The 16,499-nt window shown below is 47.7% G+C and overlaps 1 protein-coding gene across 1 annotated transcript in view; it reads left to right on the top strand.

Moving 5' to 3' along the window:
* Positions 1 to 16,499, top strand: part of Adgrd1 (adhesion G protein-coupled receptor D1) — a 125,836-nt gene that overhangs the window by 87,733 nt on the left and 21,604 nt on the right. Inside the window, exons 15-18 of the mRNA XM_045157019.1 lie at positions 3,823 to 3,946; positions 11,173 to 11,276; positions 12,008 to 12,119; positions 12,511 to 12,664. Of these exons, the coding sequence (XP_045012954.1) occupies positions 3,823 to 3,946; positions 11,173 to 11,276; positions 12,008 to 12,119; positions 12,511 to 12,664 (494 nt within the window). The remainder of the gene's footprint in view (positions 1 to 3,822; positions 3,947 to 11,172; positions 11,277 to 12,007; positions 12,120 to 12,510; positions 12,665 to 16,499) is intronic.

Below are 16,499 nucleotides of genomic sequence, written 5' to 3'. Positions count from 1 at the left end.
CTGATGTCTACGAAGTCTCATTCATATACAGTTACTCTGCCTTTCTGATCAATGTTCTTACCTGCCGTATCTCCACCCATTGATTTTCTTTTGTCTTATTTGTCTTAAAAATGAGGATCTGCAGAGATAGATCAGTGGTTAAAGACACTTGACTACAAAGCCTGCAACTTGGATTTGATTCCCCAGTGCCCATGTAAAGTCAGACTCAGGAAGTGCCATAAGCATCAGGTGTTCGTGTGCAGAAAGCAGTAAGAGACCCTGCCGTGTCTACATACTCATGCGTATGCATGCATGCATGCACACACACATGCAAATAAACAAAGTAATAAAGAGTACATATGATTAGATTACATGTGGTTAAGATTTTTATCAAATCTTAACAATCCTGTCTCTTGTTGTCACGATTAGACAACTTACATGTAATCTCATTATCAATGTCATCAGATGAAAGTCGATTGTTTCACTAGACATTTTCTAATTTGCCATTTTTCTTTGTTGTTTTTTTTTTCTGGCTTTGTCTGGATTTTGAAGATTCTTTTATCATGTTATATTATTTCCACTACTGACTTAATTTTCACATCTCTTTTTAGTTTTTTTTATAGTGGTCTCCCTATGTTTACAGTAGATATATTTAGTCCGTCAATGTCTGCCTTCAATTAATGCTGAATCACTTCAAAAGTATTTGAAAATCTTAAGTGATATTTTCCCATTTCCACTGCATTCTTGGTGCTATGGTTTTCAGTTGTTTATTGTTTGTTTGTTTTCGGATTTTTTTTTTTTTTTTTTTGAGGTAATGTATCACTTTAGCCTAGGCGGACCTGGAATTCAGGCTGGCCTCCTACCTCTGCCTCCTCTGTGCTGGGATTAAAGGCATGCCCTGCCACACCCAGCTAGCTTTTTTTCTGTTTGTTTTGTTTTTTTCAAGGTAGTGTCTCATTCCAGCCCAGGCTGACCTGGAATTCACTCTGTATTCTCAGGCCTTGGACTCATGACAATCCTACCTCTGCATGCACCATCACGCCTGGCTTCTGGGCCACTTTTTAAAAAGACTATACTCTAAAGAATTATGCAACTAATGTCCCCATATGTACATGTGTACATGTACATATGCATGTACTTTTTGGTGGCACTGAGGATTGAATCAAGGACATCATGCATGTTAGACAAGGGCTTACCACTGAGTTATATCCTCCGTCCCAAATATATAGTCACATTCCATTTTATTTTATTGTGATTTATTTATTTATTATTTGAAATGGAATTTTTTTTTTTTTTTTTTTTTGGTAGGCTGGCTGGCCTAGAATTTAGAGCAATCCTCCTGTCAGAGCCTCCCAAGCCCTGAGATTATAGGAATGCACCACCACTCCCAACTCCAATGTTTTTTTTTTTTAAGCAAAACGTTTTAGAAAAGAAAATGGCCAGGCATGGTGGCTCATGCCTTTAATTCTAGCATTCAGGAAGCAGAGGTAGGAGGATTGTCGTGAGTTCAAGGCCACCCTGAGATTACATAGTGAATTCCAGGTCAGCCTGGGCTAAAGTGAGACCCTACCTCCAAAAACAAAAACAAATAAACACATAAAAAGCCGTTTGTCTTCTGTATCTTATACTGAGTTTGTGTGTGTTTCAAGGTAATTTATGTGTCATTTATACAGGAAATATGTGGTAGTGTTTAAGTTGACACATTTTCTGCATCATTCCACCCACTTTGTTTTGTGTTCTATCTCTGTTTCTTTTATGGTATTTGCATGCATCATGCTTTACTTATCCATCCAAGTGAACATATTTCTGCTTAGATGCAGACTTCCCAGGTCACAGGCCATGTGTATTTTAGATGCTATCTGTTTTGCTCAATCAGCTTTTGTGCAGATTTATTTCTGCACCACCGAGAATAGCCTTCTTGTGCCCACTGTCTCCCTTGGGAGTGGACAGCCACCCCACAGAGAGGGACTTTCCTCAGGGCTCAGCTCCATCTGGGGATGTGACATTCATGGCTTCCTAAACACCTTTCACTGGAGCTGAGAGCCATTGTCCACCCTCCTGACCATATCCACCTTATTCAATGCCTGTTAATTCTCAGGAAGGATGATATCTTTGTATTCAGTAGGCAGAGAAGGAATTGTGTTGAACACAATGGGGTGTGTGGCTACCCCTCCCCACATCCTGGGAAAATTAGAACCAAATACAGGGTGGGGGAGGGGCACAGAGCCCTCTGCTTTCTCTTTTATTTTGCAGTTATTGATGCTATTTGGCTCCTCTACGCAGGTGGTTTCCAGTGGCCTGGACCTTGCTCTGTGCTGGATGTGCTCCCTCAAGGAGGGTTATGAAAACCACCAAGAAAGCCATTGTCCCCGTGTCTCAGTCATCAGATGCCATGCCCACACTGAGGCCCCTTTCCCTCTCGGGTCTCACCACTGCAAGGCTACCATGGCAGTGACCACACACCTGCATGGAACTTAAAATTGTTGCAGCTGAGTTCCTTATCCATGGATATTGTCAGGATGGTGGCCTGGGCTACCCCACTCAGAGGACCACATGTCCCCATTGCACCCTCGGTTTACATTCAGCTACAGCAAAGAGCCAGGAGTTAGAATTTGAAAATGTAGAAAAGAATACACAGGAAAATCATTAGTGTTAATATGTGCCCGGCAAGGATTAAACAGTCAGCATCTGGCTGTGTGGGTCTCAATTGTTTTTGTCTGAGTCTCACTGTGAGTCTCACAGCCATAACATAGCAATTAAAGACTAGAACGTGCAAAGCAAACATCCCATTTCACATTTGTATTTCCCCTCACCCCTCCACTCTTTTCAGAGAGTTCTTGTGAATTTCCTTGGTAGTTTTCATCTAGTTTATACATCCATTCATGGAAACATATTATTTTCAATTGTACCATTACAATGTCCTGGGCTTATATTTTTGTGTTTTCTCCATAGTGATACACCTAGGACAGGGAAATTCTCTCTCTCTCTGGTGTGTATAGCAGGTGTAGTGTGATGTATGTGTGTGTGTGTGTGTGTGTGTGTGTGTGTGCAGTGAAAACACATGTGTGTGCAGATGCTGTAGAATGTAGATGTCCTCCTCTGCTGCTCTTCCACATTGTTTGAGACAGAGCCTATCACTACACATGGAGCTGCTGTTTTAGGTTGGACTAGCTGACCAGCAAGTTACTGTCTCCAGTGTTGCAGGAATGGGGTTCCAAGCATATCTGGCCATGCCCAGCTCTTTATGTGGGTGCTGGGGATTGAACTCAGTCTTTCTCAGGCTCTTAGACTTGTACAACAAAATGGTAGAGACACTTCCTTAGCACTGAGATGATCTTTTCAACTGATATTCAGGAGTTTTTGTATGTTATATTTTATTTATCTGTTCTTATCATATTTATATTCACTTCATCTTATTTTATCACATTTGTATGCACTATTTTATTTTTTGTCATATTTGCATGCATAGTATTTTATTAATGTCATTATATTTATATACCCTGCATATTATATATCTGCCCCTGCTCCTCCAACATCACTTCTAATTTGCCAAGTGTTCAATCTCCTGGGCTGGACTGTGGGCCACACACATTCTCTCCAGGCTGGGGAGTATCCAGGTGCTTTGGTGGGGACACAGATAAGGTGGCCCTGCCCCTTTCCATCTCATAGGTCCTTGCTTCCAGGGGCTTTACTGGTACCAGCCACTTCCCAGTCATGACGCCTAAAGGCAGTTTGCATCTCTCTGGCAATAGGATAAGCCTATGAATTCCTGGGCCTTCAGGGCCAAGGGGTTTTGAGGGGCACTGCTGCCGCTGCTGAGATGTCTGTTTCATGTTTCCTCAGCTCCGGGCAAGGAGTCTGGTCAAGCCAGGGCTGTGCACGTACAGAGGGCAATCTCACCTACTCAGTGTGTCACTGCACGCATCTCACCAACTTTGCTATTCTCATGCAAGTGGTCCCTCTGGAGGTAAGTGCCATGTAGACAGTCACCCCCTGGGGTTGGGGATAATGAGGCATTTCTATTCTGGTGATTCCCAGGTCACACCAGCCCCTAACACTCTTGGAACAGACCTAGACTATCTAGAAAGTTACTTCCGGTCCTGGAAGATGGCTGGACCCATTGTTAGCATGTTTGAAAGGCAAGTTGAGGAGTCTGACCTGAATCCAAACACATGGAAACCCATCTTGGTTAAGGAAGTTGAAAGGGATCTGGGAAGGAACCAGGCCACTTGCCTGGAGGAGAGAGCAGCAGGAATCTGCTCCTGGGAGACATTCTTGAGACACAGGAAGTGAAGAATGGCTTCCAACAAGCCACTCACAAAGAGCCAGCAGAGTGGGTGTCCTGGCTGGCAACATTGCCTTCACAAGGCCCCTTCTATATAGATAGCCCTGCCAGTGGGCAGCAGGGTCACTGGCTGCCAGGAGCCATATGGTGGGTACTGACTGGGCCCCTTGGTGTCACCACAGATAGCCTGTGGTGAAGATGTCCACCCCCTTCAGTCCCATTGCACACAGGGGTTCTCAAGGTGACCTTTGCAACTGGGGGTGTTGGGAACATTCCAAGTTTCCTCCTACAGGCCCTCCACCTGCAGAGGACTGAGGACAATCTGCTTCTCTGCTCTCTAGGAGGGTCTAGCTGGTGGGAACCGGAGGCTACTATGCATGTGAGGGGTGCTTGTCTGGAGGATGAGGAATAAGGGGTGAGGCTCCATCCACAAAGTAAAAAAATGGAATTCCAGAAATATTTCTGTTATAAATCTGTCACCACTCCATATCAGTGACACCAGATTTAGACAGTCTGTGGGTGTTGTCGTGGGAGCAAATCACATCTATTCATTGCTAGGAAAGGTTGATTTGAAAATGGTTTAAAATTATCCCTGCTAAAAATGAACATTAAAGGAGTTAAGGCAGATTCCATAAGTGACACCAAGTCTGTAACACACTTTAGAATTCATAAAGTAGTGTAAATGGCCTTTGATTCCCTGACACTAAGCCAGCTTCTTCCTCAGGGCCCCAAACTCACCCTGTTGGTGTTTGGGCTTGAGACTGAGGTTGTTCTCAGCAGTCTTGATCCATAATGTCCTTTCTCTGAGGATCTCCTGGTCTTTTTCTCTCCTGATATCTTCCTTGGGGTCCACCTGGGTGAGTGAACAGAGCCTTCTGTGCCATCTTAACAGAGGGCCTTACATGAGTGAGTGGTACCTTAGATAGGTGGTCTATGGCTAGAAAGGATAACCAAGGGGAGACCGCTGGTAATGTTCTAGGACATCCCAGAATGGTGTTTCAGGAGTCCTCATGTGTGGATGTGTCTCTATATACATGTCAAGTTTGCAGAGTTGTGTGTTAGCACGTGATGATAAGGAAGGTGCAGAAGGAACCTGCTTGGCTAGAGCATGGGGCAGAGGACACCAGGTGGGAAAGTAGGACTGGACTGGAAGATGAACGTTTGTGCAGAATTCTATGAGATGACCATATGGGAGCTCAGCAGCCAAGAGAGGTGCCCAAGGCCAGTTGGAAGCTATGATGCTCATCTCACCCTCAGCTCCTTCCCAAGAGCTAGTTCATGACACCAGTCCTGTGCCTGCTGTGTGGATGAGGCAAGGACAGCCAGTATTGGCATGGCCAGTGGTTTTGACTCATGCCCAGGACACAGGATGTGTGCACATGTGCAGGTGGGTGAAAAGTAGAGCCTCCATCCTGTCTAAGGATAGGCCTACCAACAGGGGCCACAGAGGAGAAGGAGCATGTAACATTATGGCTGTTGCTCTGAGTCCTGTCAGGGCATTGCAAGGAGGAAAGGCTTGAGTGTGATCACCCAGCACTCTGGTTGAAAGCAAGATAACAACTTGGAAAGGATTGGCAGGAAGTCTATGTAGGGGGCAGTCATGATCTGAAGGGGAATAGGCCAGGAGGCTCAGGGAAGGTGACTAAGACCATCGAGTCCACCTTGAGAGCTTCAGCCCCACAGGCTTCTGTCCTGCCTCTCCACTGAGGTCTGTGTGTCAGGACATGACAGTCAGTGCCACCAAGGTTACAGCCTGTGGAGGGCACCTGTGGAGATGGTAGTGGGCATAACACTGGCCACCCAACAGGTTTCATTCCCACAGACTTTAAACTTGAAAGGTTTGGTGATTAGTACTTCAGTATATTATCTAAAAAGTCTGGATTTCTATTTTTTAAAAATATTTTATTGATTTTTTTTGAGGTAGGGTCTCACTCTAGCCCAGGCTGACCTGGAATTTACTATGGAGTCTCAGGGTGGCCTGGAACTCACAGTGGTCCTCCTACCTCTGCCTCCCAAGTGATGGGATTAAAGGCGTGTACCACCGTGCCCAGCTATTTTGTTGATTTTTAGAGAGGGGGAAGGTGAAAAAGAGAGGAGAGAGAGAAAGAGAGAGAGAGGGAGAGAATGGCACACCAGGGCCTCTTGTCACTGCAAACAAACTCCAGACACATGTACCACTTTGTGTATCTAGCTTTACATGGGTACTAGAGAAGAGAATCCAGGCCGTCAGCCTTTGCAAGCAAGCACCTTTAACCCTGAGCCATCTCGCCAGCCCTGGATTTCTATGTGGCCATACTGAGCTTCTGGAACTAATGGGAAACAATGCCAGAGGAAGCAGAGCAGCTGCAGCTCTTTTAGGGGAGGGAGTGAACATAGGGCCAGGTCACCCCACTGCTCCCATATCTTCCACACTATTGTGAGCAGTCTTTCGCTTTCAGCTTGTGCTGAAGACAGTGGCTTGGTTGTCCTGTCTGCAGAGAGAGAGAGAGAGAGAGAGTGACCTCTACCCAGAGAAGTGGTGTTAGAAATGAAGGATGTACTGGTCTGCTCCAATTTGCTTCTGAGTTCTAATTGGCCTCCAACAGCCCTTCCAAGCCTCAGGGGCGTTTGAGCATGTTTTGTTTGTGGCTGCTGACTCAGATGAGACCAGACTCTAGGCTTCTCTGGGCATTTCTAAATCTGGCCCTGCTGGGAAATGAATGGCACCTCTGGGCACAACCACACCTCAGGAGGAGGGTGCAGGACACATTGTGTAGTGTGCTGTCATGGAACCTATTTCACTTAGGGCTTGTCCCAGTCTGGCCCAATGATAGTGGCAGGCAGGTGCCCTGAGCCAGGGTGTGGACCTTGACAGTAAAGGGTCCTAGGGCTGGTGAGAACCACTCTGTGAGCTGTCTTTGTGGTCTGAGTGCATGGCATAGCCAAGGCCATGTGAACTCCCTGATGCTGGCAATGTATGACTGGCTGACAGAGCCAGGCACCCTTTCCAGGGGGTCACTTGTCACTGGAGATGATCTCCAGTGAACACCTATGGGTGGTCTCATCCTGCCCTGGAGTAGGGACTGTAGCAGCTGCTCCTCTTTGCCAGTGGGGCACATGGGGTTCCTTCTGAAGAATACTCGGAGAGTGGTAGGGGTCAGAGGAGGGAGTACCAACCAACCTGAGAACCTAGCCCCAGTACCCTTCTGAGTACCTAATCCTGACCATCCAATCTGAGTACTCAGCACTGAGCCCAGCCCGTGGACTCAATCCCTGAATTATCACCCAGCCCTGGCCTTGAAAAGATCTATGCACCCAACTTTGAGAACCCAGCCCACAGACTTAACTCCTGAACCATCACCCAGCCCTGAATACCTAGGACTAAACACTCACCTAAGTACTGAGCTGTCTCCCCAAACAGCTCCTATCCTTGAGTTCCATGCCCATCACAGAGTGAGCTCTGAGCATGGGGGCCTTGGTGGTGTTCTGGCTCTGAAGACCCCTATCGGATTGGAGTAGGGAAGGGTGACATTGGGGCAGGCTAGATCACTCCCTGTGGGATTGTAGACCTCATATGTCAAAATATCTGAAGTCATGGCCATGGAAGGATGTAGTATTCTTGGGCCTCAAGCACAGAAGCAGAGTAGCCTGTCACTTGCGGATGGGAACAGGTTCTATAGAGGCTGCAAGAGTTAAGAGGAGAGCCCTTCACCCCACTCCTCTCCTTCCCTGTCCTGCCCCTTCCTTCACCTTCTCCCCATCCTACTCCCTAGTCACCTTCCTATCGCATGCATGTTCCCCATTGTCTCGTTCCCTTTCCCTGTGGCCTCCTTGCTGGTGCAGATGATGGTGAGCCCCACAGCAGGGATGCCTTCATTTCTCCCTTTAGTGCCACCTGGGACATTGGAAGTGGGTCCAGGAGGTGCCAATAAGGGGACAGTGCAAAGCACTTTCAGGAGCCCCCCTCACTCCCTCACTTTGGGGTCAGTGTTCTGACTCTCTCACACCAGCCCCTCCCACCTGCCTAGGCTGCTGCTGTTGAAGGAGACATAGCTGCTGCTTGGTTCCTTCTAGAATCTTCAGGAAGAAGCAGCTGCTCTGGAGGAGTGGGAATTTGGGAGGTGCCCTCTGCAGAGGGGCACAGTCTGATACCTCCAGGGTAGCCCCATTTGTGGAGGAAAATTCCTACAGAATTAGGGTCTTGCTCTATGGGGTTGGGGGCCAGATGCAGATGGCCAAATGCACGGATAGCCAGTCTGGGCAGGGGGAACTCCATCTTGGAGAGGGCACAGCAAGGCAAGGGGACAAATGCTGGCCAGGGTGGATGGCTCTGGCTAAAAGCTGAAGTGTGCATGGCTTAGGTTCTGGCAAATTCCTTATGAATGGGCATAAGGATGTGGAAGAATTCTTCCTGGCTTTTTGTTGTTGTTTTTGTTTGTTTGTTTTCCAAGGTAGGGTTTTGCTCTAGCTCAGGCTGACCTGGAATTCACAATGCAATCTCAGGGTGGCCTTGAACTCATGGCAATCCTCCTACATCTGCCTCCCAAGTGTTGGGATTAAAGGTGTGTACTACCACACCCGGCTCTTCCTGGCTTTTGTAGCTATGATGCGCATATGTGGGAAAACCACCACCCATGAAGGGCAGAGTGTAAAGCAACCTTCCCACCCGTCCTGTCTCCTGGGCCATACAGCTGTTCCTGCAAGGAACCAGCTTTTCTGTCACTGCAGGCCTGGCCTCCCACTGCAGCTGCTCGATTCTCTGAACCAAGGGTGAGGACTGCTCCCTTCTTACAAACTACTACAGCTTCTGGAGACTATTCTACCAGGGTGCACTTGACCTGCAGCATTCATGTGACCCGCTGCTGAGTGGCCCTGCCCCCTCGCAGGAGTATGACGGAGCATATTGGTGGTGACTGCCTCTCTGCCATTACAGACAGAGATGATGTGCCCCACACATCTTCACCTCCCCTCCTGAGTGCTGCAGGCTAAGACTCCACAGCGTATCTTCAGCGGAGCAGTTATAATGTTAACCTCCTGCTCTGTTCAGGCTACCCCACCATAGTTCTTGGTAGGGGTTCAGGAGACCCTCCTTAGAAGTTACTATTTCCACTAGCATCTTGGGGTCAGGGATTGCCAGCCTAGGTACAGGGTCCTTATATCCTAGCAGCTGGTGCCTATGAGAGACTCAGTCCCAAGCACCTATATCAGTCCTGGGCCTTTCGTGCTTGGATCCCCTGCCTGGCTCTCCACTGCAGGTGGACCTCACTAGTGGGGTCTCAGGTTCTTGTCAGCTGGGGTAGGCAATAGGGAAGAGGCCAGTGGCTCTTCTGTCTGGACTAAAGCTGGCTCTTGGGTCAGTGGCCACATCTCTGTAACAGCTCTACCTTTTGCTGGATAACTGTCCTGCTGTGCTGTGGCTTGATCTCCCACTAGGTGACTTCAGGCCCTGAGATATGACATCAAGCTACACATAGAGGTGGCTTCCTGCTGTGGCTAACACCTGCCACCCATTTCGGAGCCTCAGGCCTTCCTAGTTTTGGAAGCAACTGCTCAGTTGCATTCTCCATGGTGGGGTTTGTTTTCTAGGTTTCCTAACTAAATAATAAACTGGGTGGCTGAAGGGAGACTGAGAAATGTGCATGTGCTCATGAGAAGTGGCTCAGTTTCCAGCCCTGCAGCTGACCATCTAGTGAGGTAACTAGGATGTCTTCAGGCTTGGTTAACCACACATGAGGAGAGGAAATCCCATCCTGCCTCCTATAGTGTCCTTGGGGTCTGGAGACTCCTAAGCCTGTCCGAGGACAGAGGGCAAGAGTATGGCTCTGTCAGGATGAGAGACCTATATGGAAGGAACCTGACCTCCAACAGAGCCAATATTCCAGCCTTGGAGAAGCCCATACCAGGAAGGAGAGCAGCTTACTGAGACAGAGCGGGAGGCTGGAGAGTAATCAGGGCAAGCCAGGCCAGGAGGGGGCTGCTGGGCCAGGGCAAATTGCACATCTGGGCAATTTTACACAAGGCAGTATACCTTGCACATCTGGGCAATTTTACACAAGGCAGTATGTACTACCTTGTGTAAAAAGTGTAGTTCGCAATAGGCATCAGTGTAGGTGACCATCTACACTTAGGGCATCCACTTAGGAAAAGGTTCTGAGGACCCATGTGTGCTCAGGGATGCAGAAGGACCCAGAGCAGCTGGCATTTGAGGACCAGCAGTGCTAGTCAGAGCAGGTGCTAAGCTCACCCAGCAGGACATGGTGCACCCACGCTGGACACTTTGTATTTGTACATTCACTGAGTCTCCTTGTACCCTCTATAGTTACTTTTTGCCCAGATTATCCCAGGTCACCTGCTCACATGTGGCTGAGCTGGATTTAAGCTTGGCAGAGTGCCAGAGGACAGGTCAGGCATTCATTTGGAGAATGGAGGAAACCGGGCAATTGGTAGATCAACCTGGAGCATGAGAAGTGCCAACCTTGGGCTGGAGAGATGAGGCAGTGGTTAAGGTGCTTGCCTGCAAAGCCTAGTGACTAGAGTTCAATTCCCCAGCACTCACATAAAGCCAGATGCACAAAGTGGCCCATGCATCTTGAGTTTGTTTGCAGTGACTAGAGGCTCTGGCACACCTATTATCTCTTTTTTCCGAGTGTGGTAGTACATGCCTTTAAGCCCAGAAATCTGGCAGCAGAGGTAGGTTTTGTGAGTTTTGAGACCAGCCTGAGACTATATAGTAAAGTCCAGGTCAGCCTGGGCTAGAGTGAGACCCTACCTCGAAAAAGAAAACAACAACAACAAAAGAAGTGCTAACCTTGAAGTATAGTGGAATGTAAGCTGTGTGTCAGTCCCTATGCACCCTTTCATGCACAGGCTGGCGTGGAAGGCCATTTACATCCTGGCTTTTACATCCTGGCTGCTCTCTGTTCCCACAGCTCTCACGTGGACACCAGGTGGCGCTGTCATCCATCAGTTATGTCGGCTGCTCCCTGTCTGCGCTGTGTCTGGCAGCCACCCTGTTCACCTTTGCAGTGCTATCGTGAGTGTTTCGGGAGGTGTGGGAACTTCCTGAAATATCTCCGTACCTCCCCATCTGGGGCTATACCTGCTATACCTCTCTGGCATTGCATTCCCCTACTCAGGGTACATGCCAGGCCCACTCAAATAGTATATGAGGTGGGCTCTGTCCACTTTCAGATCTGCAGTGCTGGGATGGCCAAAAAATAAGGAGGGTGGTGAATTGGGAAACCAATGGTGTCATCCACATCAGAAAGGTCTTTCCCTTGAGCCAGGTGAGGGCAAACAGACATCTGTGACAGTCCCCTCCTCAGCAAGCCATGGTGTTAGGCTTTGAGGCCCTGACTGATCCAAGGTAGGCGCACATACATTTGAAAGGGGGTGGTAACTAACCATGTAAATGAAGTGTTTTCATACACCAGGCACTATGGGGAAGTAAGGCTGTGAGCAGGAGAGGACAGGAAGTGGGAAGATGGCCATTAGAACTGCTAGGCAGAGCCTTCTAGAAGAAGGATGACTACAGGGAAGTGGCAGGTCCTACAGCCAGCTCCGCACTGAAGGAGTTCTCTCCTTTCTTGCTGTCCCTCATGGATGTCACCTGGTGCACCTTCTGCTGGTTCTGACATAAAAGACCCATGGTGGAGACAGGGCACTGGACTGAGCTGCTCTGAGAGGAGACCCATGGTAGAGACAGAGCACTGGGACTGAGCTGCTCTGGGCCTGAGTCCTAACACTTCATCTCTCTGTCCTTAGCTCTGTTAGTACCATCCGGAATCAGCGCTACCACATCCATGCCAACCTGTCCTTTGCTGTCCTGATGGCCCAGGTCCTGCTACTTGCCAGCTTCCATGTGGAGCCAGGCACGGTGAGTAAGCACCCACCCTTTTCTTGCAGCTGTCCTTCTGCACCCAGGTGCCCTTCTTCCCTCTCCGTTGTCCTCTCTGAGGCTACCAGACACCTCTTGCTGGTCCCAGATCAGAATTCAGATCAGTGATTTGTCTGCACACCAGCAGGCTATAGTTCTGCAGGAAAAGTGGGGAAGGTTATTTACACATGTTCTTTCTTGACTGTGTTGGGAGGGAACTTGGAGTGGGCACTGCCAGTCCTGAGTCATGGGCTGTAGACAAGCTCCTTGGACTAAGTAATAAAATGAGGCCATAAGAGCAGAGGTGGTCAGGAACTGGACAGACATGACAAAGACGCAGCACAGCCAGTGCTCACCCCAGCAGTCTTACCCACACTTTCTTGGCTCCCAGGTCCCATGCCAGGTGCTGGCCGCACTTCTGCACTACTTCTTCCTGAGCGCCTTTGCCTGGATGCTGGTGGAGGGACTGCATCTCTATAGCATGGTGATCAAGGTCTTCGGGTCAGAGGACAGCAAGCACCTCTACTACTACGGGATAGGCTGGGGTAGGTGGCAGGGGAGGGGCCAGATGAAAGCTGGAGTGAAGTGAGGGCAGTAAAGAAGTGATGGGTGGATGTGATAGGACCTGATAGAGACAGAATGAGTTTCAGTGGAGATGGGATGAGGTTTGATGAAGAAAGGGGGTTTTGGTGGAGAAGGGACAAGTTTTGATGAAGATGGAATGGGTTTGGTAGAGACAGGGCAGGTTTGAACTGGATAGGCAAGAGTGGTATGGAAAATCAGGTATACCTTCATTCTCATACTGGCCCAGATGGGAGGAACAGACCCATGTTCAATGAGACAAAATGTCCTTTGAAAGCACTCCCAGCATTCCTTACTAGACTTGTCCATATGGTGATATTTCGGAAGAGCAGACTTTTGGTTTTACTGCTTTTCCATGGCCCACTTTATTTGCTTGTCTCAACCTTCCTTCTGATTGCTTTAGCCTTGCTCTTCTCTTCCTGTGTGGTAGGAGGACGCATGGGAACTGAGTTGAGAGCCTTGTCCATCCGCGCTGGAGCCCGTGGGTAGTGTTTTCCTCCTCTGTACTCCATACGTTTGCTTTGCGAACCCCTACTGTCAGTCAAATGAAGTATTTTCTGATTTCTTTTTAATGTTTTTCATTGAGTTATTGTGAACATGTTTGATTTCCATGTGTTTGTACATTTTTGCTTCTACTGATGTCTAACTTTGGTCCACCATGTGATGTCCATTATGATGGGCATTTTGTCCATAATGTCCACCATTATGGACATTATGATGGGATGTCCAGTTTTGAATTCAGTGCGGTTTATTTCCTGGCTGTTTTGTCTCCTTGGAAGAAGGTGTGTTTTCTTATTGGATGGTGTGTGGTTTCATGTCTCTCAGGCCCGGCTGATTCCTGGTGACAGTCAAGTCCGTTGTTACCCTCTTCTTTTCTCTAGTGGTTCTGTGCACTGAGGTGAGGCTCTAACCTCACCCCTTATCCATTGCCTGTTCTCCCTTCAATGCTGCTGGCATCTATTTCATGATTTTGGGTCTCTGTTGTTGGGTGTGCATATGTTTATATTTGTGTGGTTACCATCATTTTTGTTTTTGTTTTTTATAAAACAGTTCTCCACATCCCAGCCTTGCTCTTGTCTGTTTTGCGTGGTGTTGGCTTGTTGCTCCAGCTCTCTCCTGGTTGCTGGCTATGATCAATCTACCTGTGTGTGTAAACTGTATTTCTTATGCCCAGGGCATAGCTGGATCTTGTCATTTTGTTTTTTGTAATCCAGTTGACAATTTCTGCCTGTGGATTGGATCTTTCACACTCACCACTGTAACTTCCTTCTCTCTTCTATGTCATTCTGCTCTGTAGCCATATTCCTCCTCTTTTGCTTTCTTTTGAACTAAGCAAATATTTTCTTCTGCAACACTTTAACTCTCTTAATGAATTTTCACCATATTTTTGAGTTGTTTTCTTAATGGCTAGCCCAGTGCTTACTATGAGCATTTCAGTATATTGAAATCTACCTTATAATTGCACTAAATTACAACACAATGTGGAAATGTTCTTCTTAAGAAGCTCTATTACTTTATTCCTCTTTCTGTGGTTATTGCTACATACATATCTGTGTATGGACCCTCTAGACAGCACATTGCTGTAATAGTACTTTACTTCATCTCACATCTCTAAAAGAAGCTGGAAAAGGAGATTGAATGCATGTTTGCAGAATTTGTCATCTGGACTTTCTTGTGCACTGTGTCCGGCCATCCATGTCCTTCCCTGTGATCTGAGTGTCCATCTGTCACTGTGCTCCAATGCAGCTGTGCCACCCCCCACCACCCCTGAAGTGGAATTGTGCAACTTGCTACATTTCTATCTGTCATTGGCCTAGTAATGCAGCTACGTAATGTCATCTCATGGTATTGCTTTTAACTTAATCCAAAGAAAAAAATGAAAACATATCTCTACTGTCTCTTCTAATAATTTTGTGTTGGTGCTAGTGTGTATAGCTGTGTGTCTTCCTGTGTATGTGTATATATATATGTGTACATGCCTGTGTGTTACATGTGCCTCTGAATATCTATGTCTCTCTTCTCTCTCTTTCTCTCCCTGAGTGTGTGTTCATCAGGACACTTGCTCTCAGCATGGAGAACTCTCTTTTTCTGTGCTGGTGGGCTGACTCTCAGTTTTTTCAGGAGATGTCTTTGAACTTATTTTAAAAAGTAGTTAAGGTCTGGTAATATAGCTCAGTTGGTAGAATGCTTGACTAAGCTGCACAAAACCCTGTGTTCAATCCCTGGCACTGCACGTATGGTTGAGGCAGAGGATCAGAAACTCAAGGTCATCCTTGGCTACACAGTGAGTTTGAGGCCAGCCTAGGCTACATGAGATCCAAACAAACAGAAAGGTGGCTTTGCTGGACAGGAGTTCTTTTCCTCTTGGAGCCTTGTGCCTCGTTTTGCTCCTGGCTGCATTGTCTGTCACTGTGAGCCTTCCTCCTGCCAGGGGCATTGAGTTGGGAGGCTCTCTACCTTTGTCTTTCAGCCTTTTCACTATGACATGTTTGGGCTATGGCCCCTGTGTGTTTCACTTTCTGCCAGCGTCTGGCTTCTCATCAGATGTGGTAAAGCCACAGTGTCTGCAGTTACTTTCCTGCTTTGCTGTCCTCTCCTGGAATTGTGACAGTTTCTAGTTTCTCTAGGGACCCTGCTTGCCTTCCTGTTGCCTCTCTGTTCCAGGTCACTCGATCTGTATCAGTTCACCATGTTAAAGTCCACTGAAATTCCTCTTGCTGTGTGGCCATTGTTGATCCCATCAGTGACCTCTTCAATCCACTCCCTCTCAGGTCCAGAGTAACCCTTTGATCCTTGTCTCCTCTTTAAAAAATCCCCATCTCCAAATTCCTATTCTCCACATCATTACACTTTCCTTCCTGTTCTCTTGGGTAGCTTTGTTCTTTGAACATTTATAATGGCTGCTTTGAAGCTGTCTTTGGTGGAGTCTGACATTCAGCCTCTTGCAGGCACTTTCTGCTGCTTTCCCCTCCTCTGTGCATGGCCCACATTTCCTGATGTCTTGATATGTTGTGGAATTTCTATGAAGAGCCACTGTTTTACAAGAGATGTTGTAGGAGTCCGGATGCGGATCCTGGTCCTCTCTTCAGTGTTTCTTGTGTGCTGGCTCATTGCTCAGGAGCTGGACTACTTGAAGCTGCTTTTCTGCGAGTGGGTCTGTTGTCACCCCTCAGGAGCAGAGCCTTGAGCTGACAATTCCTGCTGGAGGTTGAGGATGGGGTGAGGACAGTACTCAACCTGTTGTGGTTACATGCTGTTCTTCACTGTAGATTTTGACCCCCACAGCTTGTCCCTGAGAGCAGGCTGGGGTTGCAGCAGAGAGGGCTGGCATTTTCCACCTGTCACAGTGGTATAGAAGAACACACTGAAGGCTGGGGCTCAGAAATAAAAGGGGGCCCAACTATCAGCAGTTTCACGTGGAATATAGCTTCCCAACCCAGGTGAGAAATGCCGGCAGCACTGGCCTAGGAACAGGACAGAGAAGGCAAAGAGAGGTGGAGCCTCACTCACACCATGGCCAGGATCCTGACTCTCTGCTTAACAAGATTCTGGAGATTTTCTTGTGTCTGTTTTCCTTAATCTGGTACACACCCTTGGAAAGTTCACAGGCACTCTGAAAGCATTTAACCACTTGTCTCCCACAGTCTCACTGGGTATAGTCTTCAGGGTTCTAGGGCCTCAGTCTGGACATCATCTCATCTTCATGGCTTTCATAACCTAATTGGGTGCAGTCGGTGAATATCCCATCATCTAGATGCCCTCTCATCTCTTTTTCCTGTGTTTTCACTGGGTGTGATC

The sequence above is a fragment of the Jaculus jaculus genome, chromosome 8, assembly GCF_020740685.1.
Source record: "Jaculus jaculus isolate mJacJac1 chromosome 8, mJacJac1.mat.Y.cur, whole genome shotgun sequence".
Lineage (NCBI taxonomy): Eukaryota > Metazoa > Chordata > Mammalia > Rodentia > Dipodidae > Jaculus > Jaculus jaculus.
Note: the sequence above shows the minus strand (reverse complement) of the source record. Positions and strands in the feature narration are given on the sequence as shown.